The 21,330-nt window shown below is 41.8% G+C and overlaps 1 protein-coding gene across 1 annotated transcript; it reads left to right on the top strand.

Annotated features, from left to right (window-relative positions):
• Positions 1–6,064: 6,064 nt before the first annotated feature.
• Positions 6,065–8,711, top strand: LOC122040822 (glucan endo-1,3-beta-glucosidase 14-like). Its single transcript, XM_042600265.1, has 3 exons — positions 6,065–6,195; positions 6,288–7,339; positions 8,382–8,711. The coding sequence occupies exons 1-3, from the start codon at positions 6,123–6,125 to the stop codon at positions 8,469–8,471; spliced, it is 1,215 nt and encodes a 404-aa protein (XP_042456199.1). The 5' UTR covers positions 6,065–6,122; the 3' UTR covers positions 8,472–8,711.
• Positions 8,712–21,330: the final 12,619 nt, after the last annotated feature.

Raw genomic sequence — 21,330 nt, 5'->3', positions numbered from 1 at the left:
ATATATATATATATATATACTCACTATCAATTCAACTAATTGATATGTTGTAGATAAAAACCTACTATTCAAGGACATTATTATACTTATTCAATTGATACTGAAATGAAATAAATATAATAACCAACTTTGCTTTTTATTAATAATGATATATGATACAAAATGAGTCATTTATAATCATCTCATAATTGATACTAGAGCTAATACTAACAACAATGTCATGAGAGGCTTGAGAGATATTGAAGACAACATATGATGGAGTAGACAAAGTAAAGAAGATTCGCCTACAATCCCTACAATCTCAATTTTACTATAACAAGAGAATTCAAAAACAATTTCTAATTATTTCTCCCAAGTTATCTCCATTGTTCATCAAATGAGAAGAAATGGTGAGGAACTAAAAGATGTTTGAGTCGTAGAAAAGATCTTAAGTTCTTTAGACTCAAAGTTTGATTTGTGGCGATTGAGGAATCAAAAGATTTGAAGATGATGATTGTGGAGGAGCTTGTGGGATCCCTTCAAGCATATGAATAAAGAATATTAAAGAAGAGTGAAGGAAGAACTTTGGAGCAAGAACCCCAAGCCAAACTATCATTCAAGAAGAATGAATCATTCAACGGAGGTCCTCAATGAGGAAGGGCTTCTACATGGAGAGGAAGAGGTGGTTGTTGAGCACACTCAAAATCAGAATGATGGAATGAAGATAACCAAAAAGGATATGGACATGGAAGAGACTATGGTAGAAGCCGAGGTCAAAGTCATAGGCGAGGTGGAAACACTAGTTGGAGGTATGATAAAACTAAATCTCAATGTCACATTTGCAAGAGTATGGTTATCAATATAATGAATGTTTGGTATAATACTAACATGAAGAAGAAAAAGTAAACCTTGCTAATAAGAAGGTGGACAATAAAGGACTAGTATTATTGATGGCATGCGATCGGCTAGAATCTGTCCAGCCTATTACATGGTTCCTAGACAGAGCAGCAAACCACATGCGTGGGAGAAAGGAGTTGTTCACAAAGCTTGATGAGAGGCAAATAGGCAATATCACCTTCGGAGATCTCTCACAAAGGCTAATTAAAGGAAAATGTGACATTCTATTTGAATTGCAAAATGGAAAGAAGGTATGCATCTCAAATGTTTATTGTGTTCTTGATATAAAACATAATCTTTTGAGCATCGGTTAATTATTGGAAAAAGGATATATATAATATATAAATAAAGGACTTGGCTTTTAGTATTGGTGATAAGAGAAATAATTTTATTATTCATATCACAATGGCTAAGAACAAAATGCCCCCACTGAAGTTAAACATCAATAAAGGGATTTGTTTCAAGGTAAACACTGTGGACAATTCCACTCTTTGGTATCTTCGATATGAGCATCTAAATTTTGAGGCATTAAAGCTACTTTCAAAGAACGACATGCTAATTGGATTGCCAAAGATTAAAAATTCCAACAATTTATATGCAATATGTGTTGTAGAAAAGCAACAGAGGAAGTCATTCAAAAAGTACAAATTGAGGCGAGCATCTTCACAACTTGAATTTGCACACTCTGATATTTGTGGACTCATCAAACCAATCTCTACAAGTGGAAACATATATTTCTTGACTTTCACTGATGATTATAGTGAAAAATCTTGGATATATATATGTTGAAAGAGAAAAAAAAAATTTCACCAAATTTAAGGAATTTAAAATTTTGATTGAAAAACAAAGTGGATATCAGATAAAATATCTATGAACTGATACCGAAGGTGAATACACAAGTTTACGATTTTTTTTCAAAAAAAAATAGTATTATTCACCAACTCACAATGCCTCAAACACCATAACAAAATGGTGTATTAGAAAGAAAAAAAATCTAATTATTCTAAATATGGTTCAATCTATGTTGAAGAGGAAAATATCTCAAAAGAATTTTAGGAAGATATTGTTGCTTGTGTTGTATATTTATTGAACAAGTTTCCCCCTAAAATAATTGGAGACATCACCTCAGAAGCTTGGAGCTTACACAAACCAAGAGCTAATCATCTTCGTTTTTTGGGGGACCATAGCATTTGCAAAAAGTATAAGAAGAGAAGCAAACAAAACTTGAAGATAAAAGTCCGAAATGTATTCTCTTGGGCTATTGCAAAAATGCTAGCAAGTACAAACTATACAATCTCATAACTCAAAAGCTCCTAGTATCAAGAGATGTGGAATTTCATAAAGAATAAACATGGAATTGGAACAACAACAATAATGATGACATGAAACAAATCTCATTTGAAGAAGAATATAAAGTGAAGAAAGACAAGCAAGGAGAGAATGAAGAAGTATCACACCCCAACAAATTGATACTCAGTTAGAAAGTGATAATCCAAACAGTCTAATTATGAAAATGATAAAGAGCATCCAAGACATATATGACTCCAGCCGAGTGATTGATACTAACTTTGATATTAATAATTTGTGTCTATTTGTAGGATATGATCTTATAACTTATGAAGAAGCCTCCAAAGATACAAAGTGGATAAAAGCAATGGAAGAAGAGATTCATATTACAAAGAAAAATAACACATGGGAGATCACTTCGCTTCCTTAAAGAGATAAAGCTATTAGAGTCAAATGGGTGTTCAAAATAAAGACAAATGTAAAAGGAGAAGTTGAAAGGCATAAAGCAAGATTGGTTGCTAAAGGATACAAGCCAAAGTACGGGATTGACTATGAAGAAGTCTTCGCACCAATAACTTGACTTGAAATAGTAAAACTACTCATCTCTCTTCTAGCTCAAAGAAGATGGAAGATATATTAGATGGACTTAAAATCTACTTTCCTAAATGAAAATTTTGAAGAAGAGGTGTATATCGAGCAACTACCAGGTTCTATCATCAAAAGGAAAGAACAAAAAGAATACAAATTAAAGCTCTTTATGGACTCATGCAGACCCCTAGAGGCTGGAACTCAATAATTAATGAGCACTTTATAAAGAAAGGCTTCATAAAGTGCCCCTACTCTTTATATTTGAAAAATAATTCATATGGAGATATTCTACAGATAATAATACCTCCATGGTTAGAGAATTCAATAAATCAATGGAGAATAAGTTTGAGATGATAGATCTAAGATTGATGAGATACTTCCTTGGCATTGAAGTACAACAAAGAGAAGAGGGAATATTTGCATCAAAAAAAAAAATATGCCAAAGAGATTCTAAAGAAATTCTCAATAGAAGATTGTTATGCTATGGATACGCTCGTTGAGTATAACATTAGAATGACTAAAGATGGAGAAGGCAAACTTATAAATTCGACTTATTACAAGAGTTTTGTGGGTTACCTCAGGTACTGTACAAGACCTGATATATTATTTGGAGTTGGTTTGGTAAGCAGTTTTTGGAAACTCCAAAAACTTCTCACTTATATATAGCTAAAAGGATTCTTAGATATATCAAAGGGGCAATTGATTATGGACTTCTCTATTCATCAACGAAAGATATGGAGTTATTTTGTCTCAGTAATAGCGATTGAGCTGAAAGTTATTATGATCGCAAGAGCACTACTAGATACGTGTCTTATCTTAGTAATATTGTATTCACTTGGTCTTCAAAGAAACAATCAGTTGTTGCTCTATTAATTTGTGAAACTGAGTATATTGTTGTAGCCTCTTGTCTTTTTCATGCTATTTGGCTAAAAAGATTACTCCAAGATCTTAGATTGCAACAAGAAACTACAACCAAGATCTATGTGGATAACAAATTGATAGTTACTTTAGCAAAAAACCAATTCATCATGAAAGATCTAAACATGTCTGATCCGGTGATAAGGACGGGGGACCCTCGTGGGCGAAAGGTCAACGACACGTGGAGGTCAAAGGTCAAGAGATTCAACCCGAGACCCTGCCGACCGGACTAAGCAGACCGACCGACCGGACGAAGCAGGCCGACCGGCCGTGAATCCCCCCCGCCGAATGAAAGACAACCCGACTAGGGGTCGGGTTTCCGATGCTCAAGGCAAAAAGGTTTCATGGCCAAGCGGGTTGTCCGTTCGGCCGGTGCACAAGGCAACAAAGGCAGGCAGGAGCAGTCTCATCCGAGCATACAACCGAGGCAGAAGTGATATGCCCGCCGAGCGGCCGAACCGCTCGGCCCTGGAACAGACAGGAAGCGCAAGAAGACAAAGGAGACAGAGGATAACATCATCCTCGAGACGTCTACCGCTGACAGGCAGCAGGGTTGGCGGCCGAGCCGTACACGGGATCATACGATGGAAGCTTCCACCGTCACATCCGAGATATGCTCGGATGATTGCGGAATGGCGCCAGAGGTACTTTTCTGACACGGGCTCGTTAAGGTATGTTTGGGGAAGCGTGCACGCATCGAGAAGCGTGCCCACGCCTCCCCAGGGTCCTATATAAGGACCCCCAGACGTCGACGAAGGTATGCAAAAATCCTTACTGTAGCCACAGTTACGCTGCTTCTCTCGTTGCCTGACTTGAGCGTCGGAGGGTCGTCGCCGGGAAACCCCTCCCGGCTCGGCTTCTTTGCAGGTTCGCCAGAGATCTACACCACCAGTCGGAGACAGCGGAACGTGCCACGTCCCCAGCGTCCGTCGACTCAGCGCTCGGACAGGATCAATGTCAATACTCACTTTAATTTCATAAGGAAGTATATTAAGTCAAGAAATATAATTGCTCCATGTGAAGTTAAGTGATCAAGTAGTTGATACATTTGCAAAGTCTTTAAAGGCGGAAGTTTTTTAATACCTAAGGAATTTGTTGGGATTTCAAGGAAGAATAAGTTTAAGCGGGGTAAATGTTGGCATGTAAACATATTCCAAAGACAAATTTTCTTCAACTATGCAAGAACAATACTAAAAACAACTTGATTTCATCAACCATTCAATGAAGTTGTCAAAATCAATTTGACTTTATGTGACTCTTCATGATCTAAGTAAAATTCAATTATCTTACTACGTTTAGTGAAACTCTTTATGACAAGAGAATTATTTTGTGATGTATTAATTGTAAAAGAATGTGGAAGCATGAATCTAAGTGTATAAATAAGAATATTATATAATGATCATTTATGATCAATAAACAATAAACATTCTTCTTCATAGAGTCCCTTTCCCATCCTCATAATTTCTTACAAGTCTCTTCTATATTCTTGTTTCCTCATCCTAGATCTATCAAAATTCTAACATTTTTTTGACTTTGGCAAACTCATAATCGATGTCAGTGTTAGGGAGATGTATCCAACATTGAGAGGATCTTCCTTAAGATATAGACTATGCTTTCCGTTTTGTGGGCGACGAATATGCAAGCTCTCATATATAAACAATTTACCTTTCTTAAAGAAAAAGAAGAGAGACATGTCATATACACATTAAGACTCATGATAATACTATCAAAGAACTATATGACTCAATTAGATTGTAATAACGCCTCTAAAGGCGACAGTATACATCATAATACAAAAGCAACAAGGACCACGTTGTCATGAACCTTTCGGCTGCTAAATGATTAACTTGGCACTAGCTCGTTCCACCAAATACAGTATGTATACATACTCAGTTGATGTGGATCCATTATTTGGACCAATCTAACACCATTGATGGACCATATTTAGAGAGAAGGCTAACCCTAATAGATTATTCTACCAAGATCATGCATGATTGCCCACAATTCTATCATCAAGCCACCATTAACATGGATATATGCTATCCCCGACAGAAAAGGAGATAGCACAAACATTAAGTAAATCAATTGGGGGTCAAACACAAACTTTTACACAGCAGTGACAGATAAGCTTACTCAGACTCGATATATTTGTTTTCTTCTTTGGGATTTGAGTAGCATATCACCTAAAAGCAAGACCATTGGGAAAATGGAGCTGCAGCTTGATTATAAATATATCTGAAGACATGTTGGATTTCAAGCTCTAAAACGTTCAGAATGTGACAGAAAACCTCAGGCTACAGCTCTCCTATTTCCTCGGTCTAAACTATAAAGTGAACAGCCCTGTTGTTTCCAGGTCACCCGAAAGAAGTGTGATCAGTGTATTACAGTGACAAGCACTACGGACGTGCAGGAAAGGGCGTATAAATTCTTCATCGTTGGCGAACTGAAGAACAATGAGTAGATCGATGTTGTTCAAAACAAGGATGGTGTGGATGGTTGCCATGATGATGAGCGTTTTCTCCTCAGGTTCGTTAATTGTCGATACTTTTTCTATGTTTGTTTTGATGGGAAAACAGGGCACGACTCTGTTTTCTGTTGTTTGTCGATCGTAATGGTAGATTTTGGCGTCTTCCGGCTCGGCTCCACGCTCGGCGTTAACTACGGTCAAGTTGCCAACGATCTACCGACTCCGGAGCAAGTTTTGACGCTGTTGACGTGGCTGAAGGTGAGCAGCGCGAGGATCTACGACGCTAATCCGCAGGTCCTCGCGGCCTTCGCCAACACCGGCATCGACCTCATCGTCACAGTGCCCGACGAGGAGGTTCGGCGGCTGACGGACCCCCAGCTGGCCCTGCAATGGGTGGCCGCCAACGTGCGGCCCTACTTGCCGGCCACCATGATCACCGGCATCGCGGTCGGGAACGAGGTGTTCACCAGCGGCGACACGACGCTGATGGCCGACCTGGCCCCCGCCATGGCCAGCATCCGCGCCGCGCTCGTCCGGCTCGGACTCGAGACGCGTGTCCATGTCTCCAGCGCCAACTCCCTGGCGGTGCTGGAGAGCTCGTACCCTCCGTCGTGCGGGGCGTTCAAGGGGGAGCTGGCCGGCGCGATGGCGCCGTTCCTGCAGTTCCTGGCGGCCACGGGGGCGCCCTTCTGGGTCAACACCTACCCGTACTTCGCCTACAAGGACGACCCGTCGGGAATTCCGCTGGATTACGCGCTGTTAAACCCCAACGCAGGGATGGAGGACCCCCACACTCGGCTGCGCTACGACAACATGCTGTACGCGCAGGTGGACGCGGCGATCTTCGCGCTCGCGCGGTTGGGGTACGGCGGAGTGGAGGTGAGAGTGTCGGAGACGGGGTGGCCGTCGAAGGGCGACGCCGACGAGGCCGGGGCGAGCGCGGAGAACGCGCGGGTGTACAACAGGAACCTGCTGGTGCGGCAGATGGCGAACGAGGGGACGCCACTGGTACCCGACCGGAGGCTCGAGGTCTACCTGTTCGCGCTGTTCAACGAGGACTTGAAGCCCGGGCCGACGTCGGAGAGGAACTACGGCCTCTTCCACCCCGACGGCACCATGGCCTACAACCTCGGCCTGGCGGCGCTGCCTTCATCCTCTTCCACGACTGCCTCCATCGCTCTCACCTCCTCTGCTACGACAAGGGTAATTCATTCTGCTTCCTCTCGGTTTCCTTTCCCAAAATATTTGCTTCGTTGTTACTTTTCAATGGAAAATTAAAAAAAACAAATAAAATAAATAAATAAATAAATAAAAAGGACACCTCAAATAATTCATCGAAAGTCTTGTTTGTACGAGACTGGTTTTTTTTTTTTTTTTTTGTCAGATAAAAGATGATTTATAATATAATTCTAGTCGGATTTTTTTTTTTTAATTGATTATGATTTTTTTTTTAGATTATAATTTAGATAGAGATAGACAACCAGAGATAGTCCGAAGGCCTCCCCACTTGGCGCTTGGCAATCCAACCATCTGTCTACCGTCGATAATATTCGGATGATTTCTAACCGTCCATCTCAATCTAAACTATGATCAAAATGAGAAAATAAACCTAGGACGGGATCACAATAAATTATGATTGAATCATGATCGTGGTCTAATTATAATTGCATTATGAATCATGTCAATAAAAAGTGGAAAAAAAATCCTTCAGCTGTTTGTTTCGGGTACTAATAACTATTATAAATACTATCTAATAATTATTATAATTTATTTTGGATGAATTTAAGATTTAGTGTTTAGTATTTACATATGAAAGTTATTTAGTAATAGCTGCTAATAAATTTAATATTTAATATTTAAAATTTAGAATATTTAAAGATGGTTATATCAAAATTTTATTTATCAATTTGGTAAAAATTATCTAATTTTGTTAAAATTATTTTAAATTAATCAAAATTATTTTAAAATAGTGGTAGGAGTTATTATATAGTTGTTAAATCCTAAATTCTAAATTTTAAATTTATCCTATTGTATTGAATCAAGAGATCTTTTTAGAATAAATGAGCATTCATTTGATTTTTATTTTTTTTCAAAAAAAGAATGTCTATGTGATGTTTCTCTTAATTTGGGATCTCCTTTTACTTTTTGCCCCCATAAATTTTACTCAACTTTGCTCCAATTTTGACCAAGTAATGTCATTCCATTGCCATCTCGATCACTAACAATATTATGACGATGCTCGCAGGAAATGAGCACGAAATTTGGCTGCAGGACCTTGATAGTGTTGTTATTCTCTTGGACAATAATCCAAGCTTTGGTCAGCAAAGCAGAGTGAGAAAAGGCTCTGATTTAGACAGACTGTTCCATGAATGCACCATGCCATTTTATCCTCTGTTTTTTTTTTCTTCACTTTATACTATTTATAGAGCACTAGGCAAGTTCCTTGTATTCTTTGCATGGCAATTCAGTCAAGGATTATATTGGATTCCTTAAATGCCCAACAGCTGAATAGTCTTTAGATCCATACAATTTGGACTGATGTAAGCATAAGCTGAGCTTGTAAATTTATTTGATGATTAAGAATTAATATAGATTGTGTTTCATAAGTTTTAAAATTTTAATTAAATGGCTTGATGCCTTTTTATCTCTCATTTCATTAAATAATTAAATGAATATGATGCGGTGATAAGAGCCTACATGACACGAGTCAATTATCACAGTGTAGGTCAAAGTCAAGGCGATCAACATCAGGACTTAAGCGAGGCTCAGCTACATCCGGAGGGGAAGCGGATCATCTGTCAATTGGAGGTTCCCTTGTCTGATCGATCATCTGAGTAAGTGAGTACAGTTAACCCGGTCGGCAAGAAAACAAGATAAACGGGCCGAGAGCCCGAGTCGAGCAGAGCAACCGTCCGGCTCGGAGAAGGGCGTTGGCATTATATGTTGGAACCCCAAGGTTATTTTGGTGTGATCAACAAGTTAAGTTAGGTCCTGTGTGTTTTTAACCTTATGTCTAAGTGTGTAGGAGCTTAGGAGCACAGGTAGTCGAGCAGAAGACGCAGCTAGTAAGAAGGACGACACGTGGTGCTTCCGAGGGACGAGGCGCTGCGGAAGAGTACACCGACAAACTAGAAGAAAGCATGCGGTGGTTCCGAGGGACGAGAAGCCGGAGCGAAAGACTACTCGAGGAGAAAGAGATGCAGCTAGCGAGAAGGTCAGCACAGGGGTGCAACCGAGGGACGAAGACTGCGGATGAGTACACTGGTGGATGAGAAGGAAGCACGCAGCGATTCCGAAGGACGAGAAGCTGGAGCGGAAGCCTGCTCGAGAAGACCGGAAGTTGGGTTCGGGTGAGCCCTATTCCGGATGACAGAGATCACCCAAGCGAGCGGAAAACTCGGTTTGAGGCGAACGGAGCCGGAGCAGAAGACCCGGGCTGAAAAAAGTCAACATCTTTGACTTTCCCAGTCGGGCCGCCCGGAATCCCTTCAGGGCGCCCCGACCAAGGCTATAAATACAGCATTGGTCCAGAAGCTTTTCATCAACTCAGAAATTGTAATTCCAATACTTGTACTCTCAATCTCTAGATTAGCTTCTTTCTTTTTGCGCTTTCATTGCTGTAAGAGGCTTCTCTGTCTGAAGGAGATATTCTAGTGCGACATTTTCCTTGGATTAACAACCTCCCCGGTCGTAACCAAACTATTCAACCCCCCTTCTAGCCGACCGCAACGGTCTAACAAGTGGTATCAGAGCCAAGGCACTTCAGGAGGACTAACCGCCGAACGAAACAACAAGATAATGGCCGGACCAAGCATCTACCCACCAAAGTTCGAAGGAGAATTCGCTAGCCGGAAAAACCGAATGCAGATATTCTTTAAAACCGATTTTGATTTAATGTTAATTATGGAGTTCGGTTTTACAGCACCAGAAGGTAAGGAGAAATACCATTGGACGAAGAAGGAGCAGGACGACTGTGTGGCAAACGGCAAAGCAGAGTACCATCTACTAACTGTTCTTCCGCCACAAGAAGTCAACTGGATCGACAACTACGACTCCGCAAAGGAACTTTGGGAGAAGTTCCTTGAACTGCATGAAGGAACGTCCAAAGCAAAGCTCGCAAAACGGGATTTACTCCGCAACCAACTCACCAGCCTACGACTTGGGGAAGACGAGACAGTTGCGCATCTGCACTCAAGGATAAAGGAAATTATCACCGGACTTTCAAATCTCGGAGAGACGGTAAGTAACTGAGATTCGCTAAGGTACGCACTAAATTCATTTCCTAGAAATTCAAAATGGGCGTCACTAGTAGATGCCTTTTATATTTCAAAAGACTTAGAAAAAATTACATTAGAAGAATTTTTTTCTACATTTGAAGTGCACGAATCAAGATGTACAGGTACGAAGGAGCCCAAGAACAACGTCGCCCTCAAAGCATCGAGAGACGAACCTGAGCCGGAGTCTTCTCTTGACAACGAGGAAATGGTAATGATGGTAAGACGGTTTAAGAAACTTTGTAAATCTAGAACCTCTAACCATCCGCAGGGTAAAAAGAAAAGGATGATCCGCTGCTACCACTGCGACGAAGAAGGGAACGTCAAGGACAACTGCCCCAAGCTAAAGAACAAGGACAAGGATAAAGGTAAAAAGTCTATCCAAAAGTGCAAGGTCCTAAAGGCAACATGGGACGATACGTTGTCCGAATCGGAAGTCGAGGCGTTCTCCGAGCTCGCATTAATGGCGAGTCATCAAGACGACGACTTCGAGTCAAGCTCTTCGGAAATGAGCATCGAGAGCATCGATGAAGGGGGAGCCACGTCGGAAGATAGTAGCATTTTAGGGGGAGACACGGACAACGAGATCGACAAGATAAGTTAGGTACGATCTCTTCCTCCCGATAAACTCTTTAAATTCGTTAAATCATTAACAAAAGATTGCTGCAAATTTGAAAAAGAAAACAAAAATTTAAAAGTAATACTAGCTAAATCTTGCCCTCTAGAAGATTTAGACAAATCAAAATTAGAAAATGAAAAATTGAAATCAGAAAATAATAATTTGAAAATGTAAATAGATAGTCTAAAAATCATGCATGTTCAAATAAAACATATTTTAGAAAATACAACAATTTAAATTGGTATTTTCGATATCATAAGGGACAAATTAGAAATATTTCAAAGAAAAATGTCCTTAAGAAATTCCTAGTCAATCCAGTAGGTTGGAACTTATATTGGGTTCCAAAGTCCTGTTTGACTTGAACTTGAATTAATTAGATTTAAAGTTTTCAGCGAGAAAATTAGACATTAAAATTTCTTTATGAGGCTTTGTCTAAGGAAGTGATTGTTGCTCCAATAACCAAGAAGGTCTAGTGTCTCGTCACGACCTGGAAGCCAAAATATTGAAATAAAAATATTTAATTAACTTTCTGATAAAAGCATTAAGGTGGAAATTTAATAATGCTTTAAATAGTTTTTAAACATTTTTTTAAAAATTTTACAAATTTTTTTTAGAAAATTTCTTTGTGCATAAAACTTTTACTTAAAAGTTAAAAGTCTTTCTGAAATTAAAAATTTATGCGTAAATCTTTACTTAGAAAAATTTTCAAAAATATTTTTGTAAAATATCTTAAGTCAGAATTTTTTTTTAAAAAAAAATCTCTTACTTAAAGTTTTTTTTTAACTTAGAATATTTTTTTGCTAAAAATTATTGCAAATTCTCTAACTTAGAATTTATTAAACTTAGAATCTTTGTTAGGAAAGTTAGAAAAAAAATTTAACCCTTAGATTTTTTCGGAATCCCATTTTTTATGTGATCAAAGGGGGAGAAGGAAAAGTATAAGTCTAGAGGGAGGTAAACCAAAATTTAAATTTTCTATCTTTTTGCACTTTATTACAAAATTAGTTAGTTTATTTTTTATGTCCATTTTCCCTAACTTAACTTGGGTTGCTCACATCAAAAAGGAGGAGATTGTTGAAACCCCAAGATTGTTTTGGTGTGATCAACAAGTTAAGTTAGGTCATGTATGTTTTTAACCTTATGTCTAAGTGTGCAGGAGCTCAGGAGCACAGGTAGTCGAGCGGAAGACGCAGCTAGTGAGAAGGACGGCATGCGGTGCGTCTAAGGGGCGAGGCACTACAGAACAGTACACCAGCGGACAAGAAGAAAGCGTACGGTGGTTTCAACGGACGAGAAGTCGGAGCGGAAGACTGCTCGAGGAGCAAGAGACGCAGCTAGCGAGAAGGTCGGCACGGGGTGCGACCGAAGGATGAAGACTGCGGATGAGTATGCTGGCGGACGAGAAGGAAGCACGCGGCGATTCCAAGGGACGAGAAGCCGGAGCAGAAGCCTGCTCGAGAAGACCGGAAGTTGGGTTCGGGTGAGCACTATTCCGGATGGCAGAGATCACCCAAGCGAGCGAGAGACTCGGTCTGAGGCGAACGGAGCCGGACCAGAAGACTCGGGCTAAAAAAAGTCAACAGAGTTGACTTTCCTAGCCGGGGCGCCCGGAACCCTTCCGAGTGCCCGGAGTTGACTTTTTGACCAGATCGGGTCAATCGTGATCTAAACGTTGGGGGATAAAGTTTTATCCCACGCAGGGTGCCCGGAACTCTTTCGGGGTGCCCGACCAAGACTATAAATACAGCCTTGGTCTAGAAGCTTTTCATCAACTCAGAAATTATAATTCCAATACTTGTATATGCTCAATCTCTAGATTAGCTTCTTTCTTTTTGCGCTTTCATTTCTGTAAGAGGTTTCTTCGCCTGAAGGAGATATTCTAGTGTGACATCTTCGTTGGATTAACAACCTCCTCTGTTGTAACCAAGCTATTCAACCCCCCTTCTAGCCGGCCGCAATGGTCTAAAATTATATACAATGAATCGATAAAATGATAGGAGAGGAAATAACGGATAATTAATAAAGGAAGGAGAAAATCAAATAAAACACTCTATCTATCATTAAATGGGGAAGAAGACAAGATAAAGGCATCCTCCGTCGGTAATCAATAATATTAAATAGGAGAATATGAAAGGTCGCCCAAAAAGGTATAAAAAGGGGATATCAGGTATGATGAAAGGCATGAAAAAACTTTATCCTGAGTACTTACTATTTCCTCTCCTATTGCTGTTTCTGACTTAAGCGTCAGAGGGTCAATGCTAGGGACCCTTTTCTTGGTTTTGGTTTTGTTTTACAAAGAACGAGGTCTTCATCTAGTCAGCGAAACTGCCACCTCCCTGGCTATCCAGCTTCGTGCCCTCGGACAGGATCATTTTGGCGTTGTCTATGAGAACGTAGCCTGCATCCGAGCAAGAAGATGGAAGACGTTGGACGACTCACCACAGTGACGATGACATGAGAGGATCTCGACACATTAATACAGGCTCAAGTGGCAAAGATATTGGAGCAACAACAACAATAGGCGATGGTCGAACGGAGAGTACAGGAGCCTACAGCTTCTGCAGATGGTTGTCGGGTTGAACGAGAAGATCGAACGGAACATCTTTCCAATCAGGACCCGAATGGAAAGAGGTCAATCGACACCTATGGGGAAGAACCTCATGCACCAGTCCCCCTGCGTCAAGAGCCATTCTGGACCCCTGCAGAAGAGATGGGTCGGGCTGACAAAGATTGGGGATTATCCTCTAATGAGACACCTGTTCGAAGCACAAGAAAAAGGAAGCCTAGGGAGGACGACTTGCTCGAACAGGTCAATCAACAATTTTAAGAAGGGATTCTAAATGACCCTCTGCCGAAGCATTACACCCCATTAACGATTGGGGAGTATAATGGGATGACCGACCCCGATGACCACTTGGCCAAATTTGACAATGCAACCACGCTGCACCAATACTCTAACGGGGTAAATACTGAGTTTTCCTTACCACATTATCTGGATCAGTGCAACACTGGTTCAAACATTTGTCGAATGGCTCAATACATAGCTTCAAAGACTTCCAAGCGAGCTTCCTACATCATTTTGCTAGCAGTCATCGCCGCCAAAAGATGAATGTGAATCTGTTCTCACTGAAGCAAGGGTCGTGAGAGGTCTTAAGAGCATATATACAACGCTTCAATCAGGTGGTGATGGACATTCCGACAGTCTCCTCAAACGTATTGGTAAACGCTTTCACTCAGGGACTTGCTAAAGGAGAATTCTTCCGGCACTCATCCGAAAGCCACCAAAGGAATTTAGCCATCTACAGAAAAGGGCCAATGAATTCATCAATGTAGAAGAAGCTCAAGCGGCCAGAAAAACAGAAGTACCCGCCGAACTAGTGGCGGCATCAACCGAGAAACCATCAGCCTCCTAAAGGGCCCCGATCGGGAGGAACTCAATCACAGCACGAGCCTTGGATGCATGTTGTGTGGCACGTTGGGTCCGAGCGCCCAAAAACCTCTAAGGGTAAAATATGGGCGTTGATATTTTGCTCTTTCCATCAGTCGGTGACTCATAATACCCGGGACTGTTACCTGGCTAGCAGCCCGGCCCCGAGAAGGTAGTATCATCAAACACCATCGCTCGATCGGAGATAAATGCGCCGACCAACTGGGCGAAGGGAAGGCGAAAGGACAGAGGTCGAACCACATCATAATCTGTCTCAACAACGAAGCAATCCAAGTCCTGTTTGGGAGCAGGCCGAACGAAGACAATCCTCGGCTCGGGAGGAAGAAAATAGGAGAAACGCTGCTCGGGTGAGATAGGAATGATCGTCGGGGGGCCGACCGGCGGTGATTCCAATCGGGCGAGAAAGTTGTGTGCTCGACGGCTTCAAGTTCACACGGTTGGCTGCAACAAGGAGAAGGTCGAAGGACCTAAGATTAGTTTCAGCCCGAAGGATTTGGAGGGGATAGAGATCCCCCATGACGATGCCCTAATTATCCAAGTGGTAATAGCTAATTATATTATTCACCTCACCTTTATTGACATAGGAAGCTCGATAAACATCATATTCAAGAAGTTGTTCGATCAGCTGTAAATTGATCAATGCGACTTACTACCATGACGACTCCACTCTACGGGTTCACCAACAACGAAGTGTTGTCGATCGGACAACTATGCCTGGCCATCTTGCTCGAGGAAGAACCGCTGAAAAGAACACAGACGACTAATTTCATCGTGGTGGATGCACTGTCAGCCTACAACGTCATTATGGGCCGACCGGCTCTGAATGAGTTTCGAGCGGTGGTATTCACTTTCTATCAGAAGATCAAGTTCCCGGTAGAGAACAAGGTGGGTGAGGTCAGAAGTGATCAATTGGTTGCTCGGCGTTGCTACGTTGAGATGGTTAGAACGGAAGCGCGAGCTGCCCAGAAGACACTGCGCTTGGAGGTAAGCGCTATCATGGAGAAGCCTCCTGCTCTGGTCTACGATGGGAAGGAGGAGGTCCAGATCCATCCGAATCGATCGGAGGTGACAACCTTTATCGTCACTGATCTAGAGAGCAAGAGAAAAAAGCAAAGTTGGTTGCCTGCCTCAAACGAAACTATGACGTGTTTGCTTGGATGACACACGAATTATCTCGCATTTCTCTGAGTGTGGCTCAGCACGAGCTACATGTCTGACCATATGCCCGTTTGATTAAACAAAAGAAGAGAGATTTCAGCCCGAAACAAAATTTGATCATCCGAGCAAAGATAGAGAAATTACTGGAGGTCGGCCATATACGGGAAGTCCAATTCCCGAGTTGGCTCGCTAACGTGGTATTAGTCTCCAAGTCAAGTAATAAATGGCAGGTCTACATCGACTTCCGCGACTTAAATAAGGCATGGTCGAAGGACGTCTATCCGTTGCCTCGAATAGACCAAATGGTGGACTCCACAGCAAGTTGCGAATTAATATGCATGCTGAACGCATACCAAGGCTACCGCCAAGTGCCACTCGCCTAAGAAGATCAAGAAAATGTCAGTTTCATCACAGCTGATGGAATCTATTGCTACAGCGTCATGCCGTTCGGGCTGAATAACACCGGAGCAACCTACCAAAGGCTGATGAATAAAGTGTTTCGTAGGTAGATCGACCAAAACATGGAGGTCTATGTCGATGACATACTAATAAAATCCCTCCGAGAGGTCAACCTTTGTGCAGACGTCGAGGAGATGTGTCAAACTTTGAGAGCCTATGGGATAAAAATGAATCCCAGCAAGTGCTTGCCCGGTGCGAGGAGCGGTCATTTTCTCGTGTATATTGTGACTGAGCAGGGGATCGAGGCAAATCTAAGTAAGGTAAAAGCCCTACAAGACACACCCCCACCCCGTAATTTGAGGGAGGTTTAACGATTGACCGGGTGAATCACTGCACTTTCAAGGTTCATCTCTGAGACGTCCGATCAAAGTATGTCATTCTTCAAAGTACTGTGCCGAGCTACCAGATTTCAATGGAGCGTAGAGTGCAATCGAGCTTTGGAAGAACTCAAGGAGTATCTTAACTCCTTGCCTATACTAGCTAAGCTGAACACTGGAGAAACTCTTTGGATCTATTTGTCATCCATCGAGCATGCGGTCGGATCAGCATTGGTCAAGAAGAATGGTCATGAATAGTAACATGTGTATTTCTTAAGCCATATATTAAAAGATGCTAAATCTCGCTACACTTGTCTCGAAAATTTAGTTTATGCTCTCGTACTTGCCGCTCGTAGACTTCGTCCATATTTTCTTACTCACCCGATTGTAGTCATGACCAACAGTACCCTGGGAAGATTTCTCCTCAACCCAGAGGCATCCGGGAGGCTGATCAAATGGACAACCAAATTGAGCAAGTTTGATATCCAATATCAACCCTGAACGGCAATCAAAGCTTAAGCCTTGGTTGATTTTGCTACAGAGGTTCAGAACGCTGAGCCGACAGTAACTTGGAGAATATATGTTGATGGTTCGTCCACTCGACAAGGCAGCGGGGTCGGCATTCTACTCATTTCACCACAATAATACCGGATATAACTTTTCGTTCAGCTGGATTATCGGGCCACCAACAACGAAGTTGAGTATGAAGCCTTGATAGCCGGCTTACAGGCAGCACGGCATGTCGGAGCCACAAAAGTTCTCATTCACTCAGATTCTCAGTTGGCCGCCCAACAACTATCAGGTACGTTCGAAATTAGCAGCTCCCGACTCAAGTTGTACGCATAAGCCTTCGAGAAGCTAAAGGCAAATTTTCAAGAGGTCACTATACAAAAGATCCCCCGATCAGACAATCAAGTGGTAGATGAGCTAGCTAAGTTAACTAGTTTATTATCACCAGTCGTGATCAACCATCCGATTGAACAGGTCTTGTTGGTGGCACACATCAACCGGATGGAGGGAGTAGTTTACTCAAGTGACTGGAGATCGCCACTAATTGACTTCCTCCGAGCAGGTATCATGCCGACCGACCAAGAAGCAGCGCGACTATTAAATAAAAGGGTCGGGTGGTTCACCTTGATCGGGGATCAGCTTTATAAGAGATCCTTTTACAGGCCCTTACTCAAGTGCGTTGGATCGGAGGACGCAGAGTACATTCTACAGGAAGTGCACCAAGACTCCTATGGAAGTCATCCGGGAGGTCGTTCCCTAACTCGAAAGATCCTCCTAACCGGGTATTTTTGGCCAACTTTTCAAGAGGATGCCACTCGAACAGTGTCCACCTGTCTGTCTTGCCAAAGGTATCACAACATCCAGCAATGACCAACTGAGGAGATGAAGGCATCCATGATGTCTTGCCCGTTCAACCAATGGGGCATGGACATCATAGGTTCATTCCCCATGGTGACCGGTCAGTGGAGGTTCCTGCTCATCACTGTGGACTACTTCTCAAAGTAGGTGGAGGTCGAGCCGCTGGCAAAGATAAGTGAGCAAATGATCATCAAATTCATCTGGCAAAACATCTTGTGTTTATTCGGCATCCCCCACCGACTCGTTACAGATAACGGAAGGCAATTCACTGGTCGGAAGCTCAAAGAATGGTGCAAAGGTTACGGAATTCAACAGACCTTCACCTCCATGGCCTACCCCCAAAGTAACGGTCAAGCGGAAGTCGCCAATCAGGAGATACTAAGAAGACTGAGAGCTTGGCTCGACCACATAAGAGACAGTTGAGTTGATGAACTCTCAAACATCCTGTGGGCCATGTGTACGACCCCAAAGGAGACAATCGGCGTGACACCATTCCATCTGGTGTACGGCAGTGAAACACTAATCCGACCGAGTTCAACACTATGACGAGGAGAACAACGAGCAAAGATTAATGGAGCTAGACTTGGTCGACGAGACATGAGACAAAGTTGTTGTTCGGCTTATGGCGTACTGACAGCGGATGAAGTAGAACTACAACCGAAGGGCGATCCGAGATCTTTCTAGGTCGGTGCTCTAGTGTGGAAGAAGAAAAAGTCGAACGACGACGTCACCAAACTCGAAGCTCCATGGGTAGGACCTTACAAGGTCGTACAAAAACTTCGTTCGAGGGCCTACTACTTGGAGGATGAAGACGGTAGATGGCTCGAGCGGCCATGGAGCACGAATCACCTCTAATTCTACAGTCCCGGATGAGAGGTGCGTGAGCAAGTGATGTATTTGAGTATTTGCCTTCTGTATACAGGATAAATAGGAATAAAATCAAAGTTTTCCACTCACCAACGGTTGAGCGGCGACTTTAAACTCTTGTCTTCACCAATGGTCGAGTGGTGACCTTAAACCCCTGTCGTCCTCAGCGGTCGAGCAGCGACCTTAAACCCTTGTCTTCACCAACGGTCGAGCGGCGACCTTAAACCCTTGTCTTCACCAATGGTCAAGCGGTGACCTTAAATCCTTGTCTTCACCAATGGTCGATTGATGACCTTAAACCCCTGTCATCCTCAACGGTCGAGCGGCGACCTTAAACCCTTGTCCTCACCAACGGTCAAGCGGCGACCTTAAATCCTTGTCTTTAGCAACAGTCGAGCAACGACCTTAAATCCATGTCATTCTCAGTGGTCGAGCGACGACCTTAAACCCTTGTCTTCACCAACGGTCAAGCGGTGACCTTAAACCCTTGTCTTCACCAACGGTCGAGAGACGACCTTAAACCCCTGTCATCCTAAGCGATCGAGTAGCGACCTTAAACCCTATCTTCATCAATGGTCGAGCGGTGGCCTTAAACCCTTGTCTTCACCAATGGTCGAGCGGCGACCATAAACCCTTGTCTTCACAAATGGTCGAGCGGCGACCTTAAACCCTTGTCTTCACCAACAGTCGAGCGACAACCTTAAACCCGTGTCATCCTCAGCGATCGAGCGGTGACCTTAAACCCTTATCTTCACTAACTGTCGAGTGATGACCTTAAACCTTGTCTTCACCGACGATTGAGTGGAGACCTTAAACCCCTGTTGTCCTTAGTGATCGAGCGGCGACATTAAATCCTTATCTTCACCAACGGTCGAGCGGCGATCTTAAACCCTTGTCTTCACCAACGGTCGAGCGATGACCTTAAAACCCTGTCGTCCTCAGCAGTCGAGTGACGATCTTAAATCCTTGTCTGCAACAGCGGTCGAGTGGCGACCTTAAAATCGAAAATGATCTGACGGCTACATATATGGCTCGTTGCCGACCACCTAGGCTACACTTGAGTTTGCACGATAACGCTTGAATTAAAAGTCAAAAAATGGCCAACAGTAAGAAAAAATATACAAGGGTCAACCGAACGGACAAGTCTTCATTGATACTTCAAAAAATTTTTACAGAGGTGAAACTCTCAACAGGCTCACTGCAAATAATCTAAAATATCGTCGGGTAGCGACTCAGTCAGCTTGTCCCAATTGATGTCCTTGCTTATCAGGGTGGATTGGAGGTAGCTGCCTTCCTTTAGTTGACTAAGCGTCCCGTCGATAGCCAGGTCGAATAGACAGAGTGCTCAATTGGTGACCTTATCGTTAAAAGCATCCAAGCGAATGCAGGCTTGTTTCATAAGGTCAAACCTGCTCGACTCGGCTCCATGGTAAGTCTCTAAGGCCGCGCGGGAAGCCAAAGTTGAGGCACCTCCAACTTTTCATTTTTTTTTTCCTTATTTTTTGCCTCATCTCATATTCATCTGAGGCGCCTCCAATCAATGGAGGCATCTCGAATGGTCAACTTTTGAGTTGACCATTTTCTGACTCAGCTCGTCTTGGATGATGATCCGATCATCCAAAGTTGAGCTCACCCGAACCCAACTCCAGCATTCTCCTCGAATAGTCTTCCTCCCGGCTTCTTGTCCCTCGAATGAACTGTGTGCATCCTTTTCGCTCTATCGGTGTACTCTTCTATAACTCCTCATCCCTCGGATGCACCAAGCCAATCGACTCCCTTTCTATGTCATCATTTTAGCTCCCTACATCTTCCGCTTGACTTCTTATGTTCCTAAGTTCACGCACACTTAAACACGAGACATCAAACACACAGAACCTAACTTGACTCGGTTGATCAACATCAAAACTAATCTGGGGTACTTACAATCTTCTCCTTTTTAATATGTATCAACTCAAGTTAAAGTTAACATAAACACACAAGAAATTGTATATAGAAAATAGTAAAAAAAAAGTACAATCATAACAATAATGTTTTGCAATTAAGTCCTCCCCCTTAATTTAACACTACTCTCCCCCTATGATCACATCAAAAAATAAGGAAAAAAAAAAAATAGCAGACAAAAAATTTTTTTAAAAAAACTAGGGGTTTACATAGATGATCCAAGGTTTTATATTTTTACCGTAATTAGTTTACAAATAAAATACTTTTTAAGAACTAAACCTTAGATTTAACAAAATTAACTTTAAATAATTTTTAATTTTTAAAAAAATCTTAAAAAATTTTATCTATATCAAACAGAATCAATCTGATAAAAAAATCACAAGAAAATTATTTTTTATATAGTCAAAATAAATATTCTTTACATAAATAGTTATTTTTGAAATCAAATATTTAAAAATAGATTTCATCATAGAAACAATTTACTGATTTTTTTAATTAATGCAAAATATAACTTATATCTGCAAAAAAATCAGGTTTGCAAAATATTAATCTTCAAAAATTTTAAAATTTTAAAATTTTAATTTTTGTTAAAAATTCATAAGAAATTATTTAACAGTAAATTTTTTTTTAAAAAAAAATGTGCTAATAGATAACTTATTCGGTCATCACAAAAAAATTTAAACTAAAAAAATGAATAGAAGGTTTTCAAAAAATAATTTTATCACTAATGTTAATAATTAAAT

The sequence above is a fragment of the Zingiber officinale genome, chromosome 2A, assembly GCF_018446385.1.
Source record: "Zingiber officinale cultivar Zhangliang chromosome 2A, Zo_v1.1, whole genome shotgun sequence".
NCBI lineage: Eukaryota > Viridiplantae > Streptophyta > Magnoliopsida > Zingiberales > Zingiberaceae > Zingiber > Zingiber officinale.
This window is presented reverse-complemented; position numbering and strand designations above follow the sequence as displayed.

What these genes read in the sequence shown, in the direction of transcription:
- LOC122040822 (XM_042600265.1), top strand. Translation starts at nt 6,123, where the DNA reads ATGAGTAGATCGATGTTGTTCAAAACAAGGATGGTGTGGATGGTTGCC. An exon ending in GATGAGCGTTTTCTCCTCAG is followed by an intron (nt 6,196 to 6,287) that starts GTTCGTTAATTG and finishes TCGTAATGGTAG; the next exon opens with ATTTTGGCGTCTTCCGGCTC. An exon ending in CCTCCTCTGCTACGACAAGG is followed by an intron (nt 7,340 to 8,381) that starts GTAATTCATTCT and finishes CGATGCTCGCAG; the next exon opens with GAAATGAGCACGAAATTTGG.